At 45.9% G+C, this 15,999-nt stretch overlaps 1 protein-coding gene across 11 annotated transcripts in view; it reads left to right on the top strand.

Moving 5' to 3' along the window:
* The window catches only part of plekha6 (pleckstrin homology domain containing, family A member 6), a 103,129-nt gene that overhangs the window by 22,026 nt on the left and 65,104 nt on the right, over positions 1-15,999 (top strand). For all 11 annotated transcript variants that reach the window (XM_026306060.1, XM_026306058.1, XM_026306059.1 and 8 more), the window contains exon 3: positions 1,021-1,135. In XM_026306060.1, coding sequence (XP_026161845.1) covers positions 1,037-1,135 — 99 coding nt within the window. In that variant the 5' untranslated portion in view covers positions 1,021-1,036. The remainder of the gene's footprint in view (positions 1-1,020; positions 1,136-15,999) is intronic.

Below are 15,999 nucleotides of genomic sequence, written 5' to 3' on the forward strand. Positions count from 1 at the left end.
CAGCCTCTTTGGTCAATTCTAATTACTACACACAGGCAGTAGGAGAAGACCATGCTGAAGAAATGAGAGGAAAGATGGAGGAAACAGCATGGTTTCATTTAAAAGAATGTTAATCAGCAGAGTGGATGCAGCACATGCATTCATTTTCAAACTGGTCAAGAGACCAATAAAGCGCTCCCTGAGGATGGAGTTCATATAGATCAGACTGGTAACCCATATAGTAGACTCACTGCTTCACACCAGCAGAGCAGAAATGTAACTTTGAGGAGAAAAACCCAAACCACAGTCTTTTTCTAAACCTCATCAAGTCATGTTCCTAAAACTAATAAAACTCACAGTTCTATAATCATAACCATGTGTTATTGTATCTGTAATAACAAAGACCTGGTAATCAGGTCTATGTCTACTACAAGCACCATATGGATCATATTCTTTGACATAATATAATGGGACTGTACTGGGTCAGATCACTAGTCCTCCAAACTCAACAGTAAAACTGCTCCTTTGCCATTGTTTTGGTCATGATGAAACCAATGCTAGCTGTTGTGGCAGGATGTGAAGAGTGTCTGCTCACATCTGAGTCACACACTGTATACTGCTGCTGCTTTTACTTCAGAGTCATTATCTACATGACCACTAGAGGCCCTTGTCATGTACAGGTAATGATTGGTCTCTAGTGACTCCAGCCTTAAATCAGAATCAGAATTAGGTTTATTGGCAAATATTTTTTCACATATACTGAAACTATTTTGGTGATGTGATGCACAACTGTTTATAAAATATACATTATATGAGAAAACAAGAGGCAGTAGTGCAAAGAGATACATAACAAATATACATATATTAAGTTAAAAGTTAAAAAGTCTGTACAGTGTGCAAAAACATTCAGGCTGAGTAGTGTAGAGTGTACATATTGTGCAAGTGTCCAACAAGTCAAGACAGTTCTCTTGGCAGGCTACAAGAGAAATAAGACGAAAATGCACTGATGCACTAATCGGAGAGCTTTTCTGTTCTATCCAGGCACTGTGAGTTGGATATGAATGGAAAGGTGAATACTCCTGTTGAGAAGATCTCTCACTCCAAAAGTGCCAATATGGTGTCAGATCTGTCTCCAGAAGCCCAGCCTTACACTCGGGTAAGCAACACACACACCTGTATATAAAACACACTGTTCAACACTGCATTCTCTAGCTAGACCCTTCCCTACATACATAACCCCTAACCCAACAAAGCAAAAATGTCCTCACACTAAAGGTATCAGACTAAAACATGTGCACTAAATATAGAAAGACATGGGCAGCACGGTGGATGAGTGATTGGCACTGTTGCCTCACAGCAAGAAGGTTCTGGGTTCGCAACCCGGCCTTTCTGTGTGGAGTTTGCATGTCCCCATGCTTGCGTGGGTTAGGCTTAGTTTGGGCGGCCATCTGCCTCGACTGGTTGGGGTGAGTTTATAGAGGAGAGAGAAAAGAACAGCAACAATAAACAACAAAACAAAACAAACAAAACAATGCAGGTTGGTAGGGTCAGTAACTGCACATTGGCAACAATACAGCTCCAGGACCAGGGACACCTGCAGAAGGTACAGAGAGAGAGGGAGAGAGCACAAACTAGGAGAGAGAGAGCACAAAGTTAGTGACATTCAGTGGTGGAATATACATGTGAGGAGGGAGGAGAGGAGGAGAGGGGAAGGGAAGGGAGGCGAGGGTTAGGGTAGGGGAGCTCAGTACACCGATGGTCCTCAGGTAGTCTAGGCCTTTAACTAAGCAGCATAACTAAGGGATTGTTCAGGGTTACCTGAAGCCAGCCCTAACTATACACTTTGTCAAAAAGGAAGGTTTTAAGTCTAGCCTTAAAAGTACAGTGTCTGCCTCCTGAACCCAGACTGGGAGCTGGTTCCACAGAAGAGGAGCTTGATAGCTAAAGGCTATAACTGGTTTGCGTTATCAGGTTTCATAGATAGGTACAGCTGAGTGTCATCTGCATAGCACTGGTAATTAATAGAGTGCTTCCTAATAACATTGCCTAAAGGAAGCATGTACAAGGTGAACAGAAGTCGGTCTTAGCACAGAACCTTGTGGAACTCCATAACTAACATTTGTGCATGTGGAAGGTTCATCATGGACATGAACAAATTGGAATCTGTCCAATGATAGGATTGGAACCATTTTAATGCTGTTCCTCTGATAGCAGTCACATGCTCCAGTGTCTGTAATAAGATGCAGTGGTCAACAGTGTCAAATGCAGCACTAAGGTCTAGCAAGACAAGTATAGAAACAAGTCCTGAGTCTAAGAGAAGATCATTGGTGAATTTTAACAGTGCTGTTTCTGTAATATGATGTGCTCTAAATCCTGATTGAAAATCTTCAAATAGTTCATTCCTGTGTAGGTGGTCTGATAGCTGCTTAGCAACAGATTTTTCTAGGATTTTAGAAATAAATGGTAGGTTGGATATTGGTCTATAATTAGCCAAGACTCCTGGATCCAGACTAGGCTTTTTGAGTAATGGTTTGATTACTGCAGTCTTAAAGACATGTGGTACGTAGAATGATACTGGAGATAAATTTAATAAGTCAAATAAAGATGAGTTCATTAATGGCAGGGTGTCTTTAAGCAGTCTAGCTGGGATGGGGTCTAAGAGACACAATGATTTAGATGAAGCAACTTTTGATGTAAATTCAGAGAGATCTATGGGAGAGAAGCAGTCTAAACATAACTGAGGTCATACAGATGATTCAAGAGCTACTGTAGTAGAAGATTCATTTATGACAGCTATAGGAAGCATCCTATTTTATTTCTAATAGTTGTGATTTTATTTGTAGGGAAACTCATAAAGTCATCACTGTTGAGAGCTAAGGGAACACTGGGCTCAACAGAGCTGTGACTTTTAGTCAGCCTGGCTACAGTGCTGAAAAGAAACCTGGGATTGTTCTTATTTTCCTCTATTAGTGATGAATAGTATGCACTTCTGGCTTTATGGAGAGCTTTTTATATGTTAATAGACTGTTTTTCCAGGCTAGATAAAATTTTTCTAAATTTGTGGAACGCCACTTCCTTTCCAGCCTTCGTGATGCCCGCTTTAAGGTACGAATATGTAAACTGTAGCATGGAACTAATCTCCTCTGATTCACTAACTTCTTTTTCAGAGGGGCCACAGTATCAAGAGTATCATGCAGTGAGGCTACAGCACTGTCAACAACATGATCAAATTGGTAGGGAGCAGGATTGAGGCAGCTGCCCTCCACTGTGTTGGCACATGGCATAGATGTAAATAAAGATGGAATAATTTTTAGAGAATTTATTATTATAGAATTGTCAGATAAACACCTGCTGTAGTGGAATTTTCTTCCGAATGCTGCATGATCCATTATCTTAAATTCGAAAGGTATTAAAGAATGATCTGACAAAATAGGATTTTGGGGAAAAACTATTAAATGTTCAGTTTCGATGCCATATGTCAGAACATGATCAAGGGTGTGATTGACACAGTGGGTGGGTTTATTAACCTTTTGAGTGATACCAATTGAATCTAATATTGAATTAAATGCAGTGCTGAGACTATTATTTTCAACAGCTACATGAATGTTAAATCTCCCACTATAACGACGTTATCTGAACTAATCAGACAGGAAGTCTGGAAATTCAGTTAAAAATTCTGAGTAAGGGACAGGTGGACAGTACACAATGACAAGTAGAACTGGTTTTTGTGTTTTCCAGTTTGGATGTGAGAGGCTAAGAGTGAGGCTCTTAAATTAGTTATAAATGTTCTGAGGACGAAAATTTAATAATAAGTTTGAGTGGAAGATTGCAGCTGCTCCTCCACCTCGACCTGTGCTTCAAGAAACCTGACATTTTTTATGACTGCGGGGGTTGATTCATTTAGACTTGTGTTAACTTATGATTTATTTGATTTATTGTCATGAGCTGGTGTCGCAAAATAAAGGTCCCCAGGCAGGAAGTCATGACAGTACCCCCCCGCCAGGCGACCCAGTCAACAAAAACCAAGATCCCGGGTGGGCGGGAGGGAGCTGAGATCCAAGTCCTGGGCCGTTTGGGAGGATGGCCCTTGAGGCGAAGGAAGTCTTAGGCCGGTCGTAAGAATGGACCCGCAGGCAGGCGTGGGTCCGAAGCCGTTCCGGCGGGCGGCCTCTGGTACGGGCGAAGGTCCGCAGTCGCTTGGGAGCATCGCATCTGGGATGGGCAAGGGTCCATAGTTGCTTGGGAGGACGGCCTCTGGGACAGGCGAACGTCCGCAATCGCTCGGGAGGACGGCCTCTCCAGCCGGCGGATGGCCTCTCTGGTGGGCGGAGACTCGAGGCAGTTCGGGCGGACGGCCTCCGCGATGGCTGTGGATGGGACTCTTGGGACTCTGTGGCAACTTGGGACTCTGCGGTGCGGACCGCCCTGGTGGCGGCGGCTCCGGACACTCTGGTAGCTGCCGCGTCTTTGGGAACTCTAGTAGCTGCTGCGTCGGCGGCTCTGGAAACTCTGGTAGCTGCCGCATCGGCGGCTCTGGAAACTCTGGTCTCTCGCGTCGGCTGCTGCTGCTGCTCTGGGAACTGCGGAGGCTCAAAAGACTCTGGTAGCTGCCGCTGCGGTGGCTCTGGAGACTGTGGTAGCTGGCGCTGTGGCGGTGGCGGCTCTGGAGACTGTGGTCCGGACGGCCCTGGCAGGCGAGTTTTCTGTGAAGGCTGTGAAGGCTCTGGCAGGTGTTTCTGTAGGCTCGGTCAGCTGCAGTGGCGAAAGGAGAGACTCAGATAGCCCCGGGAATTCAGGTAGTAGTGGGAGCTCAGAGAAGTCTGGTGTCTGAAAGGGCTCAGGTGGGCGGAGGAACTCCGACAGTCCTGGGAACACTGGGAGCTCTGGCAGATTTGACCACAACGCGGGCTGTGGGGACAGTGATGGCTCAGACAGCTCTGGAAGCTGTGGGAGCTGTGGCAGCTGAGGCGAATCTGGAAGCTGTGGCAGCTGTGGCGGATCTGGAAGCTGTGGCAGCTGAGGCGGATCTGGAAGTTGTGATACTGGTGGCCCTGCAGGTAAGGGCCACTCTGGCGGCTCTGGCTCTGGATCTTGTGGGGACGGCGGTGCTGGAGACTCTGGAGGTGACTGTTGCGGCTCAAGAGGCTCCGGCGATGTCTTCTGCTGCGGTGGAACCTCAGCGGGGACGGCCACGTCGGCACACTGAGGCTCTCGGATTCTTGGCGGAGCCTCAGCGGGGACGCTGCTGTCGGCGCACTGAGGCTCAGGGATCCGGGATGGAACCTCAGCGGGGACGTAGATGTCGGCGCACTGAGGTCTCGACTTCTGCCTCTTACGGTGGTGGCGACGCCGTGGCTGAGGCTGCAGAACTGGAGGCTTGGACGGGGCCGTGCAGCTGGGACGCCGGGCACGGGGAGTTTGGCGGCTGGGCTGAAGGATCGAGGGAGGCTAGGCACCACTGCCTTGCCTTGTAGAGAGGAAGCCCAGCTGTGAGGCAAGTTTCCAGAATGGTGTGCAGATTAGAAAACAGGGAAGCCATTAAGGCTGCCCTCTTCCTTGTCACAAACCGGGGAGGGTGTCGAAAGTCTCCTTCTACCTGACGGCACAGGTTCATGACGTCCCGGTAATTCCCGGAGGATTGCAGGCGACCGACAAACAACTGAAGGCGCTTCCTGCTCCATTTCTCCTCTGGCGTCCTCCCCTCGCTGTCCGCTGGGTCCTTGTCTGGTCGGAGCATTCTGTCATGAGCTGGTGTCGGTGTGAAGGTGCGGAAGAGAAGGTAGGACCCAATTGCTGGACAACAAGGCTTTATTTCCTCCTGGGACTTCCAGGGCAACAAATACAGACGACAATCGGGAACCGGGTGAGACGGGCGAAACAAAAACACACTTGGCAGTAAAGAACCGGGGAATGTCCAAGCAGGAGAGGAGAGGTTGCAGCACGGGCCGAGTCACGGTAACGCCGTGCTGGTCTTAGTCAGGAATGTCTCTAGCGAAAGGGCACGTAAACAGCCCTAGCTCCCTTGGCAAAAAAAAGGAAACCACAAAAAAACAAGACTTCAGTCTCTGACAGGAAAAAACTGGGAAAAACGAAAACACTTCCCTGTGTATAGTAGGTCTCCACATCCATTCGGGAAGTAGAAAAGGAAAACAGGGCTCTAGTTGTCATCCGGGGAGGTCGCGGAGCATAACAGACGATCTGGCAATCTTCCTCAGGGCGGCACGCTCTATTTATCTGGGAACAGACAATGACAGGTGAAGACAATTAAAGCAATCAGAGTAAAGGTGCCCAGAGGGGGAGGTTCAGATCCTGTTGGATCTACAAAATAAGGGTTGTGCCGGAAAACGCCAGGTGACTCAGGTCTTCACAGTACCCCCCCCTCGACGGCACTGTGTAAACAGGACCCCCGTCGAGAAACTGGGCGGGGGGTGGGGGTTTGGGCGGCGGGGGAGAGGTGACATGAGGTGACGGGCTTGAGTCGGGACACATGAAAGGTGGGGTGAACCTTCATAGACTTAGGCAGGCGTAACCTGACTGCTACAGGGCTGATGACTCTCTCTATGGAGAAAGGGCCAATGAAACGGGGGTCCAGTTTGGGACAGGGAGTCCGTAACGGGATGTCCTTTGAGGACAGCCACACCCGTTGTCCCGGCTTGTACGGGGAATTTTGGCGCCGTCTCTTATTTGCCTGAATTGAATATAAGGAGACGGAGCACATCAACTGCCGCGCCCTCCGCCAAACTCCGTGACACCGACGGACGGCGGCGGCAGCAGACGGAACATGGGCTTCCCCTTCTTGGGGTTGGAACAGCGGGGGACATAAAACGTCTGTAAAAATTTGCAAAGTTTCCTGGGGCTGTTTCCGGGTGGTGGGGGTAGGCCAATCCTTGACCGCTTGTACCTTTCCAGGGTCCATAGTATCTTTCCCAGGACTTAGGACAAACCCCAGGAAAGGGGTGTTCTTTGTGTGAAACTCGCACTTCTCCAACTTCACGAAGAGACGATTCTGCAACAGCCGTTGCAAAACCGCGCGAACGTGTTGAACATGTTCGGCCTCAGATTTGGAGAAGATCAATATATCGTCAAGATAGACAAAGACGAATAGATTTAACATATCTCCAAGCACATCATTGACCAGGTTTTGAAATATGGCTGGAGCATTAGTGAGCCCGAAGGGCATAACCAGGTACTCGTAATGACCAGACAGCGTATTGAAAGCCGTCTTCTACTCATCCCCCGCCCGGACACGGACGAGGTGATACGCATTTCTCAGGTCCAACTTTGTGAAGATATGAGCGTGTTGCAATAGCTCAAAAGCTGAGGTGAGGAGGGGCAATGGGTAGCGATTCTTAACTGTTATGTCGTTTAGTTCTCTGTAGTCAATGCATGGTCGAAGGCCCCCGTCCTTCTTCTCGAAAAAAAAACAGACCCGCTCCTGCAGGTGATCGGGAAGGCCGGATAATCCCAGAGGCAAGCGATTCCTGGATGTATTGGTCTAATACTTTTCTCTCAGGTGCAGACAGGGGATATAGCTGTCCTCGGGGAGGAACCGAGCCCGGGTGAAGGTCGATAGCGCAGTCGTAAGGCCAATGAGGGGGAAGGGACTTGGCTCTTTCTTTGTTAAACACCTCCTGTAGGTCATGGTAAGCTGGGGGTACTGCAGAGAGATCTGGCTCGTATTCAGACTGGGGAGAAAGAGACACAGGAGTTAAAGCCATTCGTAGGCAGGTTGAATAACAGGAGGGGCTCTAGTTCAGGATCTTCCCGGTGGTCCAATCCACCTGGGGACTGTGGGACTGTAGACAGGAGATACCTAATATTACGGAGGGTTGGTGCGTGTTAACAACATGAAAAGTCAGGGACTCCTGGTGATTTTCAATGGACAGTGGTACAGGCTGTGTTACCAAAGTTACATGATGCAATAAAATGCCATTTAATGCTCTCACCTGAAGTGGTTGAGGCAGATGGATCACCTCCAGGCCGAGTCTCTTTACCAGGGATTGGGATATGAAGGTGGCGTCCGAGCCTGAATCAATGAGTGTGAGCCACTGTAACTGTCGCGGGGGACTGCCCAGGGTGACCATGGTGAGGGGACAGATTCCTTCTCCGGTGCGGGTGTGGCTCAGCAGGAGTCTCCCCTCTCTTGCCGAGCCCGCTCTTTTAGCGGACAGCCAGTCAACTGGTGTTCAGGAGAGCCATAATAGAAACATAGGTGCTGAACTCTGCGTCGCTCCATCTCCGCAGCGCTCTGGCGTCTCCTCCCGAGCTGCATGGGTTCCGGGCTGGCCGCTGTCCTCTCCTGCTCCAAGTTAGATCGGATGGCTGGGAAAAGCATGCGAGGCCGACCCTTCCCGAGCTCGACGAGTTGTTCCTGATGGCGTTGGTCCAGGCGTGTAGTAACCATCAGGGCGTCCAGATCCTTGGGTCTAGGTTGGTGGGTGAGGTCATCCTTGAGACGTTCGTTTAGCTCCAAATAAAGGTGGTCATACAGAGCGGACGATCCCCAGGTACTGTCTTCGGCGAGGGCTTGAAACTGGATGATATATGTAGTCAACGGACGGTTTCCTTGTTTTAACTTGGCTAGTTGGGCTGTGGCTTGGACCTCTGGTCGTACGGGGTCAAAAATTTTAATCAACTGCTCCCCAAAACTCTGGAAGGTCTGGCAGAAACGGGCACGTCTCCTCCACGCCGCTGTTCCCCAAACTGCCGCATTCTCCCCCAGGCGGGTGAGGGTGTATGCCACCTTGGACTCCTCGGTGGGAAAACAGGATGGTTGCAAGGCGAAACTCAGTTCACACTGGGAAAGGAAGGTGCGGCTAAAATCCGGCTCCCCCTGATAGTGGGCGGCTCAAGCCGAGGCTCAGCATGCTCGATTCTCTTAGCTGGGGGTGGAGAGGCAGGTAGAGGAACCAAGGCGGGGTTCACGGAAGACATCACGTGAATTAACTGGGACAGTTGGTCCGCGACCTGGTCTACACTCTGGGAGACTGGGAGGTGTTTTAGACTGAGCCTGTGCGTCTGAATTGTCAAACTTTAGGTTGGCTAATAAACTCAGCCAAATTTTTAGAGATGAGAACCGCACCATCTAATGTGGGATGGATGCTGTCCCTCACTACCAGACTGGGTTTTCCCCAGAAAGTGGCCCAATTGTCTATGACAGTGTTTCCCAACCTTTTTTGAGCCACGGCACATATTTTACATTAGAAAAATCACAAGGCACATCACCAAATAAATATGTCAAAAAACATATTTAATGAAATAAAATGAAATTGTTGTCTCCATTTACTGACTGTGAAATCTGGCCCTGTTTGGTTGAACACAAAGCTGATATTCTTGCAGGAACTGAGGAGAGACACACACGATTTCGTCGAGTTGCAATGCAAATTTCCCACTGATGTGCAACTTTTCCAGAACACACTTTTCAGTGTCTGCAGACATGTCATCAATACATCTGGAAATGGTATTATTTGAGAGAGGGACATGGACTATATAGGCTTTTACGATGATTTTTCAGGCAGGTATTAATGTCTCTGCCACGGTGTGTGGCTTTTTGGATTTAGCGATGAGTTCAGCAACTTGGTAGCTAGCTTTCAGAGCTTTCTCACTCGTCTTGGTAGTTTTCTTCAACAATGCTGCTTGTTTCTCAGTCTGTTTACGCAGATGAACAAAATAGTCTGTGTTCTCACCTGGAAGTGAAGAGTGTTTAGTTTGGAGATGGCGTTTAAGTTTGCTGGAAACCATGGCACTGTTGGATAGCTTTTCCCCGCACACCAGGCATAATGGAGTCGGCTTGGTTGGTTTCCCAGTAAAAGTGAATCCAAACGCAATGTAACTTTCATTGTATTGTTTTGAGCTCACCATTTTTATTTTCTTTTGAGTACTACTCATACTTGGGCCTCCATCTGGGTCAGAATGTTCTCCAGGACCAGAGGGATATTTATCCATCGTGTATCACTGCCGCTGTCTCATTTGAAGCATCACTAATGACTGTTATTTGAGCAGCAGGTAGATACACAGGTTAATTCGCTACCTTTTGCCATCTAGTGGAAGAGAATTTAATTGCTCTGCCTGTCACTGCATGCTGCCCACATTGATAGCCATATGAAAACACATTATTTGCGTTGAATAAATAATTTTTGGACCAATCAGGTGAAATTGGGCATTTTTCACGGCACACCGCCGCACAGTGGTTGGGAAACACTGGTCTATAAAGCCCACATCGTTTATTGGACACCACCTAGACAGCCAGCGATAGAACGACGACATGCGGCTAAACATGTCATTGCTGGTCAGATTGGGGAGGGGTCCAGAGAATACTACGGAATCCGACAGAGTTTTTGCAAAATTACACACCGACTCAACATTAATTTTAGTGACATCCGATTGGCGTAATCGGGTGTCATTGCCGCCGATGTGAATAACAATTTTTCCATATTTCCGATTAGCATTAGCCAGCTGCTTCAAATTTGACTCGATGTCGCTTGCTCCGGCTCAAAGAATACACTTGACTAGAGTCACTGGTTCTCTAGCTTCACGTTTCTGACTATGGAATTGTCAATTATCAGAGTTGTTTTCTCAGCGAGTGTGTTGCTGAGCGGGTAAAATCTATTAGAAACGTGAACAGGCAAGTGATGAGCCGTGAGCTTCTGCTTAGGAGTATGTTTCAGTCGGAACGTCACCCAGGCTAATTCTAATGCTCCGGAGCTGGGCTATGCCATCTAGAGTAGCTATAATTTTAGAAAAGTTATTTCTGAGATTTTTAGGCCCAAATATAATGACTTCTGTTTTCTCAGAGTTTTAAAAGTAAAAAGTTACTGGTCATCCAAGCCTTTATGTCAGTTAGACAGGCTTGAAGTCTGGTTAACTGGTTTGTGTTAACAGGTTTAATAGATAGATATAACTGAGTGTCATCCGCATAGCAGTGGTAATTAATAGAGTGCTTCCTAATGATATATCCTAAAGGAAGCATGTACAGGGTGAACAGAACCGGTCCTAGCAGAGAACCTTGTGGAACTCCATAACTAACTTTTGTTCGTGTGGAAGGTTCATCATGGACATGACAAACTGGAATCTGTCCGATAAATAGGATTGGAACAACTTTAACGCTGTTCCTCTGATACCAATCACATGCTCCAGTCTCTGTAATAAGATGTTGTGGTCAATGGTGTCGAATGCTGCACTAAGGTCTAGGAGGACAAGTATCGAAACAAGTCCATTATCTGAGGCTAAGAGAAGATCGTTGGTAACTTTCAACAGTGCTGTTTCTGTACTATGATGTGCTCTAAATCCTGATTGGAAATCTTCAAATAGTTCATTCCTATGTAAGTGGTCTGATAGCTGCTTAGCAACAGCTTTTTCTAGGATTTTAGAAATAAATGGCAGGTTGGATATTGGTCTATAATTAGCCAAGACACCTGGATCAAGACTAGGCTTTTTGAGTAAAGGTTTGATTACTGCAGTCTTAAAGGCCTGTGGTACGTAGCCTGATACTAGAGATAAATTTACCAAGTCCAATAAAGATGAGTTCATTAATGGCAGGGTGCCTTTAAGCAGTCTAGTCGGGATGGGGTCCAAGAGACACGTTGATGATTTCGATGAAGCAACTACTGATGTAAATTCAGAGAGATCTATAGGAGAGAAGCAGTCTAAACATAACTGAGGTCCTACAGATGATTCAAGAGCTACTGTAGTAGAAGATTCATTTATTGCAGGTATAGGAAGCATCTGCTGAATTTTATCTCTAATAGTTGTGATTTATTTGTAAAGAAACTCATAAATTCATCACTGCTGAGAGCTAAGGGAACACTGGGCTCAACGGAGCTGTGACTTTTTGTCAGCCTGGCTACAGTGCTGAAAAGAAACCTGGGATTGTTCTTATTTTCCTCTATTAGTGATGAATAGTATGCAGTTCTGGCTTTACGGAGAGCTTTTTTATATGTTAGTAGACTGTTTTTCCAGGCTAGAAAAATTTCCTCTAAGTTTGTGGAACGCCACTTCCTTTCCAGCCTTCGTGATGCCTGCTTTAAGGTACGAACATGTAAATTATACCATGGGGCTAGTCTTCTCTGAATCACTAACTTCTTTTCAGAGGGGCTACAGAATCAAGCGTTTCACGCAGTGAGGTTACAGCGCTGTCAACAACATGATCAATTTGGTAGGGAGTAGGATTAAGGCAGCTGCCCTCCATTATGTTTATACTTGGCATAGATGCAAATAAAGATGGAATCATTTTCTTAAATTTATTAACAGCGTTGTCGGATAAACATCTGCTGTAGTGGAATTTTCTTCCAGACGCTGCATGATCCATCATTTTAAATTCGAAAGTTATTAAAGAATGATCTGACAAAACAGGATTTGGAAATTATTAGATGTTCAATTTCGATGCCATAGGTCAGAACAAGATCAAGGGTGTGATTAAAACAGTGGGTGGGTTTATTAACGTTTTGAATGAAACCAATTGAATCTAATATAGAATTAAATGCAATGCTGAGGCTGTTATTTTCAACATCTACATGAATGTTAAAATCTCCCACTATAATGACTTTATCTGATCTAAGCACTAAATCAGACAGGAAGTCAGGGAATTCAGTTAAAAACTCTGAGTAAGGAACAGGTGGACGGTACAAAATGACAAGTAGAACTGGTTTTTGTGTTTTCCAGTTTGTATGTGAGAGACTAAGAGTGAGGCTCTCAAATGAGTTATAACTGTTCTGAGGATGAAAGTTTAATAATAAGTTTGACTCATCAGCCTCCTTTATCTCTGGACGCCATGTTTCTTCCGCCCAGAGGACTATCTGTCCTGTCTTTGGTTGTCTTTGTGGGGTGAACTTCAGCAAAACTTCCCGGTCTAATATCTGTGGGTCCGTCCACCTATCAGCACTTACCTTTGTCTCAGGAGGTGTTTGAATATGAACGTTCCTGGGGCCTCCCTCTCTATGTGCTCTGTCTGCAAAAGGAACAGGTTCTACCGCGTGATCCGGGGAACTTCGTCCACTTCCAGAGGGAGTTAACTTCAAAGCTTCCCAATCGATATACTCTTTATAGCCTGATTTCTGTGGGTGGGCCTGTGGACTAGGCTGAGGCAGATCAGACACTTGCAGTTCTCCTTTTTTGATCTCTATTATCGGATATAGAGTAGGAACCGAGGGTGCCGATGGACTACTTACAAAATAAGGTGGCAGCAATTTCTCTTCAGTTCCCTCTTAGGCCTTCTATGTCTTATCCTTGTGTAGATGCTGGGTACTCTGCCACAGCAGGGCTATATTAATCCAGGTACTGGCCTCTGCCTCCTCTTCCTGTTTTCTCTGTCTGAACTTACCTTTACGAAAGATGGAAGCTTTTTCTCCTTCCATTCCTGCTTCCTTGGCCCGTTTCTCGTGTCCATGTGCCTTCTCCCATATCCATGGGATCAGGGCAGCTCGATCCTGTGGGTTTCTTCCTTTTTCCTTAATCAAATCCATTAACTTCTTCCTATATTGTTCTTCCATTTCTTCTTTTGTATTCTTCTGCCCCTGCTTCAGCCGACCTGCCGCCAGGGTTGATGCCACCTGAATTTCCAGTTTCACCCATTTTTCAGGCGGGCCCCATTCCTTACCTGTTGGCCAAGGTGTCTTTCCATTGTTGTATTCGAGTCTGCATTCCAAATTAATACGTGGTCTATCTTTATTTTGTATTTTTACTATTATTATTATTTATTATTCTTCTTATATTTATTTATTATCATTTATTCTTGTGTAATATATTTATTTTATTTTCATTTATTTGTTTATTATTATTGTTATTATTATTTAATTATTTTATTCTATCTTATTTTATTTATTTTATTTTATTTTATTTTATTTTATTTTATCTATAGTTATCCCCTCCTCACCAGAGGGAGCTCTATCTATAGTTGTTATTGCAATCCCTAGTTGTTTCAGCAGAGGGAGCCAAATAAATTGTAATACAATTCCCTCTTCCTCCAGTAGAGGGAACCAAATATAGGCGGAGCCTTACTTACCTTACCTTCTCTCACTTCCGCCTTTCTCTCTGTCTTCACAAACCTCGCGCTCCTACACTTCCTGTCTCTCTCTATCTCTGGCGCTTTCCACACACACACTTACTGTCCTCACCCCCCACACTTTGATTCACACTAACATAGATTTACTCAAACTTCCTCGACATCCACACAAATGCACAATATTTAAAACCTAAAATTCTACACAACCTATCTAACACAGCGTCCTTTGTTTATGCGTCAATCCGACATGACGTATTATTTCGGGGTTTCCCAGTTCCCCGGGTCTTGCAACCCAGCTCTACCATTCCCCGTCGGGAACTAGTGGGTCCGCCATGGCCGGGAAATAAAAAACTTAAAGTTAACCGATCCTACACGGTTTTTCTATTATTACCTATCCAACAAGGTAAACAAGGTCCACAAGTACATTTCAGCTGCCAGTCGCAGGCTATGGCACAAATGGAGTCTTCAGTCGTATCTGTGTAAAGTCTGAAAGTGCAGTATGGATTATGTAAATGGTCTTATGCTTGTATAGTGCTTTTCTACACTCAAGTGTACTCAAAGCGCTTTTACACTATTTGTCCATTTACCCACTCGCTCACGCAAATGTTCACACATTCATACACCTGTGGAACAGCCACCAACTTGGGGTTCAGTGTCTTGCCCAAGGACACTTCAGCCTGTGGACCAGTATACCATTGGCAATATACTACTGCAACACGGTGGCAGGACACCATTCAGAGAAATGATGTGAGAATATTTCTGAATGAAATGACTATACCACACATCTACACCCTATTCAACTAATTTTCAACGTAATGCAGATTAATGGGTCACCGTGCAGAGTATGCTGCAGCCTGGTTCTGCTCTCAGGACAGTAGCTCTCTTTTTAGCTGTGTACATCACCATGGTAATGCTGGCTGTAGTTCTAACCTGCTACCCACCAGTGAAGTCTGAAAATAAAACCTTTTGACAAAACATTGAAGACTGCCAAATATTAATCTCCATAATTCAATTTATTTGTATAGCACCAAATCACAATACAAATCATCTCAAGGCACTTTACAAAAACAAAAAGCACAACAAATACCTTATGAGCAAGCACTTGATGACAGTGGAGAGGAAAAACTCCCTTTAACGGAAGGAAAAACCTCCAGCAGAACCGGGCTCAGTTTGGGCGGCCATTTGCCTCAACCGGTTGGGGTGAGTGGATAGAGGAGAGAGATATGAACAGCAACAATAAACAACAAATAGACACTGTAGGTTGGTGGGGCCAGTAACCACATCAGCAATATACAGCTCCATGACCAGGGACACCTGCAGAAAGTACAGATAGAGAGGACAGAGAGAGAGGAAGAGAGCACAAACTAAGGGAGAGAGAGAGAGAGCCCAGTGACATTCAGTGGTGGAATATACATATGAGGAGGGACGAGAGGAGGAGAGGGGTAGGGAAGGGACGGGAGGGTTAGGGAAGGGGACCTCAGGGCACCGATGGTCCTTGGGCAGTCTAGGCCTATAGCAGCATAACTAAGGGATGGTTCAGGGTTACTTGAAGCTAGCCCTAACTATAAACTTTATCAAAAAGGAAGGTTTTAAGTCTAGCCTTAAAAGTACAGAGAGTGTCTGCCTCCTGAACCCAGGCTGGGAGCTGGTTCCACAGGAGAGGAGCTTGATAACTAAAGGCTCTGCCTCCCAGTCTGCTTTTGGAAACTCTGGGAACCACAAGTAGACCTGCACTCTGAGAGCGAAGTGGTCTATTGGGATAATATGGTACTATGAGGTCTTTATGGTATGAAGGAGCTTGATTATGAAGGGATTTGTATGTGAGAAGAAGGATTTTAAATTCTATTCTATATTTTACAGGGAGCCAATGAAGAGAAGCCAGTATAGGAGAAAAATGATCTCTCTTGCTAGTTCCCATAATCTTTGCACATCTGGACTTGGGCATTTATTCTATTCTTCCTGGCAGATCTTCTGAATCTCTAACTACCATCTTCAGGTCTCTGCACAGATGCACGTAATGT

Source organism: Mastacembelus armatus, chromosome 5, assembly GCF_900324485.2.
Source record: "Mastacembelus armatus chromosome 5, fMasArm1.2, whole genome shotgun sequence".
Taxonomy (NCBI): domain Eukaryota; kingdom Metazoa; phylum Chordata; class Actinopteri; order Synbranchiformes; family Mastacembelidae; genus Mastacembelus; species Mastacembelus armatus.